This window comes from Nymphalis io, chromosome 15 (genome assembly GCF_905147045.1).
Source record: "Nymphalis io chromosome 15, ilAglIoxx1.1, whole genome shotgun sequence".
Classification (NCBI taxonomy): domain Eukaryota; kingdom Metazoa; phylum Arthropoda; class Insecta; order Lepidoptera; family Nymphalidae; genus Nymphalis; species Nymphalis io.
Genome location: NC_065902.1, coordinates 2,073,279 through 2,089,396, shown reverse-complemented (window position 1 = coordinate 2,089,396; position 16,118 = coordinate 2,073,279). Strand labels below are relative to the sequence as shown.

Genomic DNA, 16,118 nt, shown 5'->3' with positions numbered 1-16,118 from the left:
TTTTTAATTTCTTCAAAGGAGTAAGTGAATATGACAAACATGACACCTGGAGGAAGAGAAATGTACGAACAAATAGCTTGAATAATAAAGGAGTCAGTTGTCTGATGGCAAATTGAGATAAATCTATAAAAGTAGCTGTCAGAAGTGGGGTGTGATACCATAAAAATAAAAATGTTCATTTGAATAAAGAAAAGCGGAGGGATTGAAAGGAATATGGCATATAATATGCAGAATACGAAAATTAATTGGGAGATTACTTGAGATTTTTATGCAATTCGGAAATTTATTTATTTGGACCTCCAACAGTTGTACATAAAATACACATGCTATGAGTTCACTAAAAATAAAAATTTACGAATAATTATAGAACACACCATTCCAAATCACGATTACAATGTTTAGTTTTAAAAATACTTATAAGTAATTTATCAGGTAACTGAACGTGACATATTTTTTTTTTAATTTTTAATATTTTAAATTACGACAAATATAATATCGTCGCATATTTTGAAAACTTTTTTTCAAACAATATTATAATTTCGTCGTTATATTATAAAAGCTATAAAAACGTTGTGCCATTGAATAAAAAGGATCTTTTTACTTTGACCTTGAAATTTATCCCTAATGAAAAGATCACAAACTTCAAAATTGCTTTCGTAAACGAACCTAAACATAAATTTAAAAATACAGCCGAGCATAAAAAAACAACTCACACTTTTCAAACGAATAAATTATGAATATTTCACAAGTTATTAGAGTCTAAGCTATTTTCATATAATCACCCAAAAGTTTAATTATCGCTAATCAGAAAAACAAATCGATTCATTAAAACATAAGAATAATATCTGGGTTTCAGTTCAGGTCGACTTTTCTCAGTAAATTCTACATTCTGAACCAATGATAGTTTTAGATTCAATTGAATCCTGTAGCATCCTTCTAAGCTACTTTTTTTTTATAGAATAGGAAGGTGGACGAGCATATGGGCCACCTGATGGTAAGTGGTCAGCAAGCGCCCTTAGACATTGGCATTGTAAGAAATGTCAACCATCGCTTACATATACAATGCGCCACCAACCTTGGGAACTAAGATTTTATGTCCCTTGTACAGGCGTAATTACACTGGCTCACTCACCCTTCAAACCGGATTTGCGGTAGAATATCTGATGAGTGGGTGGTACCTACCCCCCAGACGAGCTTGCACAAAGCTCTACCACCAGTATACAAAGCTCTACCACCAGTACTTGTAAGCCTAATTAAAATCTAAACTAATAAATGACAAGACGTGTTTCGGAATACCTATATGAAGAAACTACTAATATATATAAAAGTTGTATTAAAAGTTGCAGCGTGATTTGGAGAATGTTTTAGTATATAATATTAATATATAAGTAAAGCCGATATGGCCTAGTGGTTAGAACGCGTGACTCTTAACCGATGATCGTGCGTTCAAACGCGAGCAAGCACAACTGAATTTTCATGTGCTTAATTTGTGTTTATAATTCATCTCGTGCTTGACGGTGAAAGAAAACATCGTGAGGAAACCTGCATGTGTTTAATTTTACTGAAATTCTGCCACATGTGTATTCCACCAACCCGCATTGGAGCAGTGTGGCGGAATAAGCTCCAAACCTTCTCCTCAAAAAAGGAGAAGAGGCCTTAGCCTAGCAGTGGGACATTCACAGGCTGTTTTTTTATTTTACTTTATGTAAGTAAATGCGCTTTGCTGTTTCACTCGCTTTAGATTAAGACTAGTGACATGAGATGCGCATATTTCATCTTCTTGTAATGTATATGTATATTCATATATCACCAGATTCAATAACATTGCTATAAATGATTTATGCGACATTTCCTTCGTCGTCGTACCGAAATTTCCATGAAAATATACAACTGATACTTTTTATGTTATAGGTAGGCATACAAATATTTCACTTGATGTTAAGTGGTAATATATAATGAATATTAACCATTCCTTATATAGCCAAAGCGCCACCAATTGGGAACGGAGATATTTTGGCCTGTAATTAAACTGGGTCACCCACCCTTCAAATCGGAATTGCTGTTTAGTGGCGAAAAAAAGCCAAGATGGCCTAGTGGTAAGAACGCGTGAATCTTAACCGATGATCGTGGGTTCAAACCCGGGCAAGCACCACTGAATTTTCATGTGCTTAATTTGTGTTTATAATTCATCTCGTGCTTAACGGTGAAGGAAAACATCGTGAGGAAACCTGCATGTGTCTAATTTCATTGAAATTCTGCCACATGTGTATTCTACCAACCCGCATTGGAGCAGCGTGGTGGAATAAGCTCCAAACCTTCTCCTCAAAAGGGAGAGGAGGCCTTAGCCCAGCAGTGGGACATTAACAGGCTGTTACTGTACTGTACTGTACTGTTTAGTGGCGGAATATCTGATGAGTGAGTACTTACCCAGACGGGCATTAATAATATTATTTAATAAAATAATACTTTTGGCATTCATGTAAGAGTGAGGTGATCAAATTATTAATCACCCATACTGTTACAAAATGGCGAAGTTTTATTTCTCCTCTATATTAAGACCACAGATGAGCAAATTTCACCACCCTGCATGGTGGCAGGTTTCCTTTGAAACGTTCAGGATACCTCTCAATTTTTGTCTTTACCAATTATAAACATTATTTAAGGTTTCTATATATTCTCAAATGTCAATAGAACTGTGGTTTAATAAGTACTGGGCTGTATCAATAAGTTAAATCATATTATTCATATTAATCTAGAATTTAGATATTCCTGCTCCATATGTATCGATTTCAATTCAGGCTAATTTGCATTTAGATTGTCTTAGATTAAAGCAGTAAATGTATTTTATACAATATTGAAATGTTTTTGATTTTAATAATATGTAACGGAGCTAATGACGATGTCGAACACTGCTAAGTACAGCGGTGGTAACAGTCCTACCAGGGAATACTGGAGCTCTGGTCAAATAAAAACGTCCAGACTTTTTAAACCTCAGAACAAAATTTATTTATTTATTTATAATAGCACACTCACTTAGAACATAACTATAAAGCATTGAAAAAATAATTTATAAAACAATAATAGTATAACTAATATGCATGTCAATTACAATGTACATAGCACTTCCAGATTCAATCTAATCAAATTCAAATTAAAAGTAACAAAAAATCATCAGTAATTTTTAAAAATGACAAAATTAAATAATAAATATTCATTGTTATAATAAAAATTCAATCGACGATATCATAAATGAAATTATTAAAAGTATTCATTTAAAAAATCTGGTTATACCAATATAGATAAGTCAATACTGGTGGTAGGGCTTTGTACTGGTGGTAGTAGGGCTTTGTGCAAGCTCGTCTGGTTAGGTACCACCCACTCATCAGATATTCTACCGCAAAACAGCAATACTTGATATTGTTGTATTCTGGTTTGAAGGGTGAGTGAGCCAGTGTAATTACAGGCACAAGGGACATAACATCTTAGTTCCCAAGGTTGGTGGCGCATTGGCTATAAGCGATGGTTGACATTTCTTACAATGCCAATGTCTAAGGGCGTTTGGTGACCACTTACCATCAGGTGGCCCATATGCTCGTCCACCTTCCTATTCTATAAAAAAAAAATAAAAAAATAAAAAAATTGCAACCTTTTATCAAGCAAATACTTCATACAACATAAACACTTTCTTGTAAAACATAACCTAATTAACTAATTCGAATATTTAAAATGATTCGTCTTTATTAAGCGATGATCGACAAGCGTTACAACTTATTTCTCAATTTTGCTAAATATTAAATTTATAGTACTAATTAATATGCCTTCAAATGCACAGAAACGAGAAAAAAATAAGTGCAAGTGCGCATCGCACAGAGCGGAATCTTACTTTAATTAAATTGGATTTTTATGTAACATGACCAGGTTTGCCATAAAAAGGGACAATTAGCGTCCCGAAAACGTGTATCGTGGGACGCAATATGTGAGCCTTGGTAACGGGACATCGACGATTCACGTACCAACTATTATTTGTTAATGGTAATATGCTGAAAATATTCACGCAAATGTCAACAACAACTGTTCAGAGTTTCAACTCAATCGGAAGAATAGCATAGCGTTATCTTTGTGTGCCACATTGGTTGGCTTGCTATAAGACCCCGGTGTTCAAATTTCTCGTTACATGCCTTTTTCTATCATCAAATCTCAGTAGTCATTCAGAGTTACCGGTAGTATTTGATATAGGTTATCCTTGAGATTGGAGGCGATATGACGGCATTACGAAGACATAATATAAACTAATAAAGCATAAATATATATATATATATATATACATATATATATATATATATTAATATATTCAATTTTATATACATACACAACCTAATCTAACCACTAGGCCATCTCGGCTAAGAGCAAATAGCTAAACATATTTGAACAAAAATATACAAATATTTTTAATATCCGTGGAGACGGGTGACTATTAATTTTTATTGTATCCAATTTTATTTTGTAAATACAGATAAGCACAGAGATTGTAAATATATACACTTATAAGTAAATAAGTAATAGAAAAATTGTGCATTTGGTAAAACATTACTAATTAAGAAAAGACCCATATATTAAAAAAAAACACATTGTAATTTAAAACAGGAAATTAATTAATAATAATTTCTTATAGTGGTAGGTAGTTGGTATACCACCTACTCGTCAGTTAGTCTAACGTGTATGGTGTAAGCAACGATACCATCATCCGTAAGGCTGCACCTGGCCCAAGCAACGCGATAAGGCAACACACATCGTTAATTAACAGAGTCATCATTGGTGTCAAGAAGCTGACAAAAAAAGGATATATTGCTTAATCCTACTCCTCGTAAAATTCGAAGGCGCAAGATTATATTTTTAAATATATATTTAAATATATATATATACATATACAATATATATATATATATATAATATATATAATATATAATATATATATATATACAATCATACAATCATGTATTAGAATTAAAAACACATACAATTTACATTGGTTTACAATGTTGGTGTCGCATTGGCGATGTAAGGGGTGGTTAAAATTTCTTATAGGCGGTGGTAACATCTTAACATCAGGTGATCTATTACAAATATTATACACTAAGCGTTCGCGATCTTTAGGCTCACTTACCTTATAAACTGGAATGCAACCACATATATACATAGTATTATACTCATAATATATTAAGCTTACACGAAGTCCTACCACCGATTTAGCATGCTGATATTATTTCAAGAAATTCATAGTATCAAATGAAGTAACAATTCAATAAACAAATTTACTCGTCAAAATTATTTAAAAGCGAGTGAAACTGCGTTGCTGCTTATATAATAATATCATATACTAAAACCTTCTCCGAATCACACTGCAACTTTTTTTTCCACTGGTGGTAGGGCTTTGTGCAAGCTCGTCTGGGTAGGTATTCTATAAAAAAAAGAATAGGAAGGCGGATGAGCATATCGGCCACCTGATGCTGATAGTTAAGAAGTTGTTCAGTTAGACCTTAAAAAAACACGTCTACTCATTTATTAGTACAAATAAGATAGATTTTATATATAGTTAACGTGAATGTATATGAGCGTGCATTGCTTCTCAATGCTTGATCCATCGTTGATGAACGAAATAAAAATCCGTGTGCACTAAACAGCTATAGTTAAATGAATTAATAATATTTACTAAAAATGTACAGGTTATCATCGGAACACGGTGAAGTGAGAATGAGATTGTCTCTACGTATATGCTCCGCTCTGTCTCCAGGAAATAAGCTCAATGGTAACCGCTCCACGTCCTATTTTCCAGCTTACCCAAAACGAACGATATTGACAACGAACCGTCAACTACTTTGTTACAAATAGCCTCATCCGAATACGCTGCGAATACAAATAGATTTGACGTTCTTATCTTCGTTATCCGACATAGTTATGTAAGTATAGTTTCATCTGTTTAGATTATCTTAAATTGTGTTTATGGACCAAACAAACATTTTTTTTTTAATTTTTTTTATTAAATAGGAAGCCAACGCTGTATACAAATTTGTTTCTTATACTTAACTACAATCTTAAATAACTTAAATATAAAAATTGCATAACTCACTTATAGGCTAACTTAACATGCGTTAAGAAAAAAAATTACATTATTTGTAATAAAACTTAAAAAAGAATACAAGCCAAAATTGACTTTTGTACGGGACCTTAAATATTTTAGAACGGATTTGTACTTTTCCACTTTTGGAATAACAACCGCCATCCCTTAAATAAATTACAACTTCCAATTCGCCTTAGCTTTCCCCGCATGCTATTTATTATGTTGCCACGAAGTATATAACGGAGGCTGTGGGTATAATTATCATGATTACATTTGTTTATGTATTTACTCAATAAAGTTAAGTATCAATTAGTAAAAATACCATTGCTGGGCAAATATTGTGAAATGAACTGTATGAATGTAAAGAAATAATTGTAATATTTTTTTAATTTCTAAGTTTGTCTCGGCGCGTTCATTTAAGTTTTGCTATGGGTATTAGTATAGTAATTTAGGAAATTAAAAATGACATTAAAATATTTGATGTTATACAAAGAATTATTTAGTTAAAAGTAAAAAAGAATTGTGAAGGAAAGGACATGTGGAATAATAAACTTTAAATACTACAAACACAAATTAAACAAATGAAAACACAGAAATGTTTGTTCGAATTTGAACCCGCAATCTTCGGTTATGATTTATGTTCTACACGAATATTTTTTTTTGTTTATGTATGAGGAGGCAAATTCAAAATCAAAATACTTAATTCAACGTAGAAGCGTTGCTTTTACTTATTGATTGTCAAATATAGAAACTACCACCGGTTCGAAAAATAATAACCCAGACCTGAAAGGAACCAGCGAAAAAACTGGCAGGAGGTTCACCTGATGTAAAGTGACTACCACCGCCCATGGACATCCGCAACACCGGAAAACTTGGAGGTGCGTTCCTTTAAGGAAAAAGTAGGCTTTTTTCATAAAAGTTTCTATGTCATATCGTTAATAATATTTCTAATAATTCATGGTTGAAAATAACTTGCAATTAGCATAAAGTACATTAACCATGTTCGCTATCGGAAAGCGGTTTGTACCAATTAATTAATGTTTGTACGAATACCAATTATTTCATATAACACCAATTTATATATTACATCGTAACTAATTATGTACACTTGTTACATAACATATTGATGCAAATCCGTTTACAAAGTATACGTATAGAATAATATTACTGAATGAACTTATATATATATGAACTTATATTATAGGACACACGGAATTATTTATAAATTTTGTTAAACAATGCAGTTTTCAGAAAGAGGAATGTATGAATGAATGTATAGGGTTTTGTCAGAGTGATTCATGAAGAAGGCTAGGTGTTTAATTCACTAAGATTTAAATCAAGATTATTGTTGAATATCTCGGGAAAAAACATGATGAATGTGACGCTTTACGAGCGTGCGCCACGTAAACTAATAGTTATAAATATATTACGATATAAATGATTTTAATGGTGCTAGGGCTTTCTGCAAGCTCGTCTGGGTAGGTCCACCCACTCATCACATATTCTACCGCAAAACAGAAATACATGGTATTGTTGTATTCCGGTTTGAAGGGTGAGTGAGCCAGTGTAATTCTATAAAAATATAAAACATTGACTGACTTCTGCCCGTGCGAATGCGGGAACGGGTAACTAGTCAATTTAGAAACGACTGAGTTCTAGTAAAATGTTGAAGCTATCTTTGCGAATACGTTCTTTCTGGATTTGGAATAAGAATATTCCAAATCTTTTATTACGTATTCTTTAAGACTTTGGAATAATTTACGTATAAAATCTTCAACGGTAGCCACTTTTAAATCAACCACGAGAAAACATATTCGAAATAATACAAACATCGTATTTATTTTTGTTACATGTGTTCACTATGTATTTATTTATATTATCATATATATCTTAGTTTTATATTATTAATTGTTAAATCTAAGGACAGTAGTCTAGAGTTGGAATATATATATTTATAGGATATTTCCGCTTTTGTATTGTATAATTAAAAATAGCATTTAATTTAAAAAAACGGGTGTAATCTATATATGTCAGTTGATTTCACCATAACTTCTAATTGCCTGAACAGATTTGCATGTATGCGATATCCTTAGAAGCCTTACATCATCCCGAGTGACACTTGGTATAAATTCATTCATTCATTAATTGAGGGTAGACATGTTTTTTATTTTTAAGATTTCTGCGCGTCCTACTCGACTTGTAACACTATTGTGGTGAATTTTTTTTACAACATATGCGTATGCTGTGTCACTTGCTAAATAAGAATAATGTAAAGAGTTTTGTATGCAAAAGGTTATATAATTATTGAGATTATATGTCATTTACAGAAAATGAAACACATCTTTGTTTTATGACAAACATTATTCTCTGTGATATTTCATATAATAATTGTCGTCTATCAGGAACTTTAAAAAACCCGTTGAATCTCTTTCTCTTTTTTTCTATGATCTGATTTTGACTATGAATATATTTTTTTAATGTATGATTTCTATTTATGTAAGTGCTAATTGTTATTTTACTATTGGGCAATCACGATTTCGTGATAAAAATAGATCGATGCATAACAAAATAGACCGTATTAGTAATATCGACTTCAATTTTACAAAAACTTATGAACGACAAATTAAAAAACAATTGCCGCAAATGTTGGATTAACAATGTTGTATTATTTTTACACTAACGTAATATGTCACTGAAAATATCGGCATAACCGCTTGATAATAGTGCTTTTATTGAAAAAGGTAGACAGACTGGCAAATAGTCAAATAGGCCACCTGTTGGTAACCACCACTTCTCACAGACATTAGCGCTGTACGAAATAATAACTTTAATATAAATCGCCAACAACATTGGCTACTAAGATGCTATGTCCCTTGTGCCTGTAATTATACACTTTTCAAGCTGGAAAATAAAAATAAAAATATTGTTGTTTAACGGTAGAAAAAGTGATGAGTGGTACCACTCAGACGAGCTTGAACAAAGCCTCACCACCAAGTAAATATATTACTGAATATGTCAGCGTAAACGGTCGAAAATAGCACGCTCAACGAGCATGCTGTCAACGGATACGTCAATCTCTCTCCGCAATGATAAATATATGAAAAAAGCGTGCTCACTGGATGATAAAAACATTTGCTTGGCGACCGTTGGCCTGTTGCAAATACTGTACCAACTTAATTAATTGGTGAAAAATAGATAAAGTAAACTAGATTACTTAGTAAACAATGGTATTATTATAGGATAAATTGAACATATATAACATAATATGCTAAACGCAACATTATAATATCAAGCACAAAATAAACATTAATCTAGAAGACATGCAAAGCAACAAATGATGATTAATGCCCGAAACTCTTTTAAACTTTACCCCTCCCGAAAAGTCGAGTAAACATGTTTTATATAGCATTTTATTGTAGCTTTTTTAATTATAACTAAAAATAAAACTAAATGTGTTTAGAACTTGCATTTCTTTGTATTTGTAAGTCTAAGAGTAGTGTGCATAGTGCAAGTTTTTTTTCTTATTTGATAGCGTTGACGTCAGCGATTTATATAGAATTCTGATAATTGTCACCAGGCACTGTATTTTATAATGAAAGTTAGGTAATTTTGTAAACAGCATTCTATGTCGTGTATTATTTCATTGCTATCCGAGAGTGATTCAGCCATAAAAAAAATATAACACATTACATACCTGTAGAAAGGCTTACCATTTTGAGAAGAGTTTGCATCGAATATTGTAACGAAGATACGTGTTTTTGTATCCTGTTGTTAAACAATTTATGCACTTTAAAATCATTACCATTATTAATCAGAATCTTTGTGAAGTAGCACAAAATCAGCGAGTAGGCGAGATCGAATCCGTCCAACAGCAAAAGTCGTCGGCAATTCAAAACAGTACTTATAACACAATAAAAAGATCAACCGTACAAGCAAGCAAACTATTATAATTTGTTGTATTTTATTATCATTGTCATTATTGACATTTAGGCAAAACGTAACTATTTCATAAAATTGACATTAATAAAATCCGTCCATCAATTACCTACGCTTCGTTACATGAAGCGCCAATTAAAAAAAATAACAATTTTAGGACGAAATAATAATATTCATAATGTCGTTATTACTAACATATGACTACATACATATACTTATTTGAAACATATATTCAAATCTATTTATAATTTTTTCAAGGAAAAAAACTTTCTAATCGGCGAGTACGCGTACAAAGAAATGATTTTTTACTGATTTTTATTATAACAATGACATTAATTTATAATTTAATTTCAAAAATTTACTTATGATTTTTTTTACTTTTAAATTATAAATCTGGAAGTGCTCTGTACACTTGTAATTGACATGCACATTAGATACCTATATTTTTATTGTTTTATAAGTTCATTTGTAAATATTTTGTATATATGTTGTATGCGTGCTTTTACAAATAAATAAATAAATATATATATATATATATATATATATATATTTGTCTCGGGGGTTAGAAAACACAAATTAAATACATTAAGATTGAATCCATCATCAGTTATGATTTCCATGTCCAACTACGGGGCCATCTCTGCTCGTAAATCGATATATCACAAAAAGGGTTAAGTACCCTTAAGGCTCCAATGGCTTCAAGTGTCATTTACATATTCATAAGTCCATTCAAAGGTATACAAATGGATATAAAAAACAAACATATATATAGATATTTTTTATATGGAATAGGTAGGCGGACGAGTGTATGAGCCACGTGATGGTAAGTGGTCACCAATGCCCATAGACATTAGCATTGTATGAAATGTTAACCATCGCTTACATCGCTTATGCGATTGGGAACTAAGATGTTAAATCTCTTGTGCCTGTAATTACACTGGCTCACTCATCCTTCAAACCGGAACACAACAATACCAGTTACTGCTGTTTTGCAGTAGAATATCTGATAAGTGGGTGGTACCCAGACGAGCTTGCACAAAGCCTACCACCAGTATTGGTAGGGCTTTGTGCAAGCTGTAATTCTATTGGTGCGAATGGTCCTATGATCAATAATCAATAAACAATACAAGAGAGCATAAATACCAATTAATTTCAAATATTTAATTTGTACCTATTATTTTGTTGTACTTTAATAGCGTTTTGTCCGTGTTCAAAAAAGAAGATTCTGTGTTCGATTGTATGTATATTTTTATGAAATTATTAAATAAAATATATTTTTATTTAATAATTTGTTATTGTTTTAAAGCGTCTCGAGGTGGTACCATTATCACCAAGAATATGATGTTCCCATGTAAATCAAATCTGTTTGTGTTTTTTGATGTCGGTTAATTATTATTTTTTTAATTTATAAATGGATACCATTTTGAAAAAGCCCTACCATCTACCACTGTAGATTAGAGGTAATATTATTTATTAAAATAAATATCCCTGGAAAAAAACTTAAGCGTTGCATCTTAAGAACTATGCTATCTCTAGTATTGAAGTTCATTTTTAACTTAATATAGAATAAAATGATTACTTACTCATTAAAATAATCCATCGCTTGGTAATCTGAGAACAAATATCTTGTAACGAAAAGCCGTTCATCTTGAACTGCAAGCACCATTTCACCCAGCGACAGCGTCGTATTTACCTAAAAACATATAACATTTAATTACTTAAGCAGCATTAGCTGATATGACCTATAGGGTCTACGCTGAAGATTGCAGGTTCAATCCCATAACAGTACAGTAACAGCCTGTGAATGTCCCACTGCTGAGCTAAAGCCTCCTCTCCTTTTTTTGAGGAGCAGGTTTTTCCAGATTATTGCACCACGCTGCTCCAATGGAATTTTAGTGAAATTTGACACATGCAGGTTATCTCACGATGATTTCCTTTACAAGCAAGATTTTCCTTTACAAGATCAAAAAAAGATAAAAAATATTTGATCATTTAAGTGCAAATTATGGCACGGAATGGTGCTAATGTCGTTTATGGATATATATTGTAATATATCGCTCGTACTAATTTTTACTGCCTTGAATACTAACAATAAAAACAAAATTTATGTAACGTTTTTCCGCCACTACTTCCAAGTATATAATTTGATTTTAAAATTAAATAAAGAAGAATTTATAATTGTGTAATCAACGACATCAAAAAACCTTGCTAAATACGTACAAATTATATCTTTTATAATTACTCGTACAATGCGGGTGAAAACCGCAGCGGATGTGGATGTTAAACGCACTGTACAGTCTAAGCCTAATATGGCCGTAAACGTGCACTGTAATGTCAGAATTTCCACTTAATTTAATTTATCCTGACACAAAGTAGCTGTCGGCCTTAGACAATTAAATCGTGGCTATAACTGTACTTGATGCAATTTCTAATATACATATATAATAGAATTTGAGATGGGACATTAAGGCCATTGGACATTACATAACATTGTTATATAATACGATATACGCCGGTTGGCGTGGTTGGTAGATACTTGCCTTTCACGCCGAAGGTTGTGGGTTCGATTCCCACCCAGGACAGACCTTTGTGTGCATGAACATGTCTGATTGTCCTGAGTCTGGGTGTAATTATCTACAAGTATTTACAAAAGAAATGTAGTATATGTAGTATATCACTTGTCTGGTTTCCAAAGTACAAGCTCTGCCTTGCTTTGGATCAGATAGCCATGTGTAATTAATGTCCCAGGATATTATTATTATTATTATAGATAATGTCAACAATTCGGTTATGTATTTTGTTAACACACGCTGTAATTTAAGTTAAAGATTTTTTCTTTTTTGTTTTTTTTTTTCAATTAGAGCAACAACTTTTATTTGCATGTTATGTTAGTCTGTAATTGTATATACTTTGTAACACTACTTTTATATACGCATTAGGAAAATTTATTTCTTTGTATATAGGGTTGGCTATCTAATAATTAAGTAAAAAGTAACAGCCTTTGAATGTCCCACTCCTCTCCTTTTTTGAGGAGATGGCGTGAAGTTTATTCTACCACGCTGCTCCAATGCGGGTTGGTGGAATATACATGTGGCAAAATTTCAGTGAAATTAGACACATGCGGGTTTCCTCGTGATGTTTTATTTCACCGTCAAGCACGAGATGAAATATAAACACAAATTAAGCGCATGAAAATTCAGTGGTGCTTGCCCGGTTTTGAACCAACGTTCATCGCTTAATATTCACGCGTTCTAACCACTGGGCCATCTCGGCTTAATAAAAATAATATTAACCCGTAAACATATAATGATTGATTCTAATACAAATGACCGTATATTTAAATATTGCAATGATCATTTGCAGAATTAAATGTTGAACAATTAACGAGAAAATTAAAAAAGCTTTTTCTACCCTTATCTTATAAAGATTAGCTTGATTGATCTTCTAGTTCACTTATAAGGCTGCAAATCGTGAGTTCTTGGGTTCCAATTTGGTCCAAAATTTTCCGTCAAGAAAATCATAATATTCGCCATTGTATCTATCTACATTTATTACCGTCAACATTCTATTATTTTTTTTTAATAATTAATAAATATAATGAATTATACAATTTTTAGCTTAATAAAGCGTTAAAAGTAATATGTAATAAAAATGAAAGAAATTAAAAGATTGAAGGGCATTTTGTGTTCTTATCAAGAAAATTTTATTCTAATTTTATTTTAACTAGATATGCTCATACATGAACAAATAAAAAGTTATGGATTTTGCTTTATATATCTTAAGATTTACCATCTTGGGCGAAACTAGGTTAAGTATAAATTTTATTAAACATAATATTAAAATTTAAATCCTAATCATACTAAAAACTATTTAGATAAATTATTTAACCTAACTTTAAATAAATATAAGATTACTCAGAATTAAAAACAATTATTTTCAATACATTTAACGTAAGCTGCAACTTCTATTTATTTTACTAAACTTTCCAGAGACTGAGACTGGCACAAAGAAAACTAACCGCAGAAATATGTCTTCTTTAAAAAAAACTATTGTTTTTAACTGCAAACGCTGTTTTATTTAGTGCAAATTGTTTTTTATTTTAACTCTCCACTTTAATACTGGTACAGGATTTTTTAACAAGAAATAATAATCAACACAAATAATTTTCTCCTGCACGTGTATATATATCATATCATAGGGAATAGACAGAGTGCATTAGAGGCACTTTATATACATAACTTAGTTTATTTTGGTTGGCGTGGTTGGTAAATACTTGCCTTTTCACGCCGAAGGTTGTGCTTTCGATTCCCACCCAGGACAGACATTTGTGTGCATGAACATGTCTGTTCGTCCTGAGTCTGGGTGTAATTATGTATATAAGTATGAATTTACAAAAGAAAAGTAGTATATGTAGTATATCAGTTGTCTGGTTTCCATAGCACAAGCTTTGTACAAGCTTAATTTGGGATTAGATGGCCGTGTGTGAAAAATGTCCCAGGATATTATTATTATTATTATACCAGAAATGAAATTTGAATATACTCCGTCATGATAAAACTAAGGATAAAAGGCACGCTTATCCCTTGAAGGAATTACTTCCAACGTATACGTGCCGTCGTATAAAATCCAACTTATATGCTCCGGCTTTTTCAAAATCTTATAAAACGTAATAAACATTTAAATATAAAATATTTAACTTTCTCTCTCGCAAGAAAACTCGCAACTTGAAACTGTAATTGAAACACTTCGCATTGAAAATTTTAAAACACTGCCTAGTGCAACTTTGGTTTGATTAGTTGGCTAACTTGTTTGGTTTATACCGTAACCGTAACAGCCTGTGAATGTCCCACTGCTGGGCTAAAGGCCTCCTCTCCTCTTTTTTGAGGAGAAGGTTTGGAGCTTATTCCACCACGCTGCTCCAATGCGGGTTGGTAGAATTCACATGTGGCAGAATTTCAGTGAAATTAGACACATGCAGGTTTCCTCACGATGTTTTCCTTCACCGTAAAGCACGAGATGAATTATAATCACAAATTAAGCACATGAAAATTCAGTGGTGCTTGCCCGGGTTTGAATCCACGATCATCGGTTAAGATTCACGCGTTCTTACCACAGGGCCATCTCGGCTTTTTGGTTTATAAAATGATGTTTATGTGATTTTTGTTAAGAAGGCTCAAATCACTTTCAATTTTCTAATAATTGATTACAATATAAATTTAATGGTATTAAAATAATGACTGTCGCTTCTCAATATATATTTAATAATATTATGTACACATATAGGATTTTTCTATATACTGTGACGTACATACTGTTAACACAAGTAACAAGCACAAACCTGTAACTACTATAACCCAATTACACAGGGTTAGGAACTCTTTTGACGGATAACGTATACGCTTTCACAACAGAATCCCAGAAAACGTTCAAAAATATTCAAATGTTGAATATAAAATAACCGTTAATGAACGTTTGTGTGCTAATCTTTTTAGATAATTGCACACATTGGAAATAAAATGAACGCGTCCAGACCATTTCAAATAAAAAAATATAATTGTAAGAAACTGAGTCCCGCTAAGTTTCTTTCGCCGGTTTTTCTAGGGTCTGTGGTGTTTATTACTGTGCCGGTAGATTTTTGATAATAAATAGGCAAGTGTAACGCTTCTATGTTGATTAATTTTTTTACCTTTTTTAAATACTATCCTTATATACGTGGTATATTACAATCAAATACATATTATATATATATCTTACTGGTGGTAGGACTTTCTGCAAGCTCGTCTTGGTAGGCACTACCCACTCATCAGATATTCTACCACAAAACAGCTTCTGTAACAGCCCGTGAATGTCCCACTGCTGGACTAAGACCTCCTCTACCTTTTTGAGGAGAAGGTTTTTGCGGTGCACCTTCTTACCGCAAAACAACAGTACTTGGTATTGTTGTGTTACGGTTTGAAGGGCGAGTGAGCCAGTGTAATTACAGGCACAACGGGCATAACATCTTAAATCCCAAGGTTGGTGGCGCATTGGCGATGTAAGCGATGGTTAACATTTCTTTCAATGC

At 32.2% G+C, this 16,118-nt stretch overlaps 1 protein-coding gene across 1 annotated transcript in view; it reads right to left on the bottom strand.

The window, feature by feature from the left end:
• LOC126773591 (adenylate cyclase, germination specific-like) overlaps window positions 1-16,118 on the bottom strand; it is a 114,597-nt gene that overhangs the window by 48,569 nt on the left and 49,910 nt on the right. The window contains exon 4 of the mRNA XM_050494562.1: window positions 11,638-11,747. Within this exon, the coding sequence (XP_050350519.1) occupies window positions 11,638-11,747 (110 nt within the window). The remainder of the gene's footprint in view (window positions 1-11,637; window positions 11,748-16,118) is intronic.